The following is a 1,758-nucleotide window of genomic DNA, read 5'->3' on the forward strand; positions in this document are numbered from 1 at the left end:
TGTGTCCCCTCAGCGCGATCCTGGTCCCATCTTCTTTTGATTGTCTCCTCATGACTAAATCCTTTGAGCAGTTAACTCTGTGAAATTAATCGCCTCACCCGTTTACTAATTGTCAGTAAGGTATTGGGGCCAAGGATTTTCTTTTTGTTAACAGTACACAGGCTATCAAACTAATATCACGTTTCGGGAAATCCACCACGATCCATGTAATTTAAATTAAAACAACTAACGATCATTTTATACTTAGGTGAAACAACGCGCATTGAAAAGAACGTACGTGAAGCACGCCGCGTTGTCAAAATAAAGTGAGTTCCTCGGAAAACCTGACAGCAAGAGAAATGATTCGGCCGCAAAGCGTCGACTAACATATTTTCGATGACATAAAAACAAGTCAATTCAACATATCGGCCGGTGATCATTTCCCACTTGAACGGGTCCGAGGGACTTGACTAGCACCACATGATTTGGTCTTCCCCGAGGCACGCGGCCCCGCGCGTCGCTTCAGAGCATTCCACCCACCCAGCCAGTGTCAGCAGAAATGTGTAACCATTTTTCACTTTGTTCCAATTTCTCCAGTCGAGCTTCAGGCGAAGAGCTGCAACACAGTCGCCCGTTTCTCACGTTTCGAAGGAACAGGTAGGCGTAAGGGTGTTTGAAAGAACTATGTCCAGAGTTTCAACTCTTGTTCTCAACGCTCAGCAGCCGTTCCGCAGGTTCGCGCTCGAGATCTCGTTGCTCTCCAACCACTTGGCCACCTCGAGCGGCAGCGCGGGCTTGGCAGGGAGGCCGTCGGGCCTCACGGGATCCAGCACCACGGTGTGCATTTTGTTGTCCTTGTCCTCGGGCTCCATCTCGATGACGGCGCTGGGGTTGGTCACGCCCGTCAGCTGGTTGGCCATCTTGGGCTCGGGCCTCAGCAGCAGGTCCGTCATGATCTCCTCGGCGTTGCAGTCGATGACCCGCTGCCGGCAGACGGCGATGGCGCGCACGAAGTTGTCCTTGGGGGTGACGAACCTGTGCTCCATGAAGATGCTCGTGCTGTCCCAGTAGATGATCTGCAACAAGCGTGGGACAAAACAACGCCAATAAGTGATCATGTAATAAGCCTTTCCAATTTGGAAGAGGAATTGTGGTGGGTTCCACGCACGCCTGCCGGCACGCTCACGCTCACCCTGGAGTCGATGCGGAAGATCGTGAAGGGCCGGATAAAGCGGCGGTAGCGGATGGTGGCGGCGCCCTGCACCACGCCACCGCCCTTGGCGCGGATGTGCGACAGCAGCCCCGTGCGCTGGTAGAAGTCGATGCGGGCGAAGTCGACCTCGCGCAGGTAGCGAGCGTTGTTCATGTGGTACAGCAGCACGTCGATGTCGGACGTCAGGCAGATCCCTGCGGGCCGAACGAGGACACGACTGTTAGGGCGAGTATAGTGTGCGCGAAAGCACCAAGGGGAGGACATGTCTGAGCCTCGAACGAAATCATTCGGCTACCTAACTCGCGGCTTGTTATACCTGGTTATACCAGGTACTAGTAAGGTACACACTGTAAGGTCCAATCACGGAGGCCGCTGTTTGCCCTCCCACCCCGCGAATAGCTTAGCTTTGCACGCGAAGCGGAGATGGCACAGTCTTTTATGCCTTTCCCATCCAATTTCACCGGCCCGAGTCTAACTCTGGTCAGAACTGGCGCGGCAGGATGGTCGGCAGATTGTGCCTGATTGCCCGCCGCGCACACACGCACGCGCACACCCACGCACACACG

General features: G+C 54.6%; 1 protein-coding gene across 1 annotated transcript; it reads right to left on the minus strand.

Annotated features, from left to right (window-relative positions):
• Window positions 1-6: 6 nt before the first annotated feature.
• On the minus strand, window positions 7-1,386 carry LOC113217673 (protein THEM6; the record flags this gene model as incomplete). The annotated part of the gene is given in 2 exon segments (XM_052277245.1): window positions 7-1,055; window positions 1,172-1,386. Coding segments are annotated over 2 exon segments (575 nt in total), but the record flags the coding sequence as incomplete, so codon positions are not given.
• Window positions 1,387-1,758: the final 372 nt, after the last annotated feature.

The sequence above is a fragment of the Frankliniella occidentalis genome, unplaced genomic scaffold (assembly GCF_000697945.3).
Source record: "Frankliniella occidentalis isolate FOCC.00 unplaced genomic scaffold, Focc_3.1 Scaffold6227, whole genome shotgun sequence".
Lineage (NCBI taxonomy): Eukaryota > Metazoa > Arthropoda > Insecta > Thysanoptera > Thripidae > Frankliniella > Frankliniella occidentalis.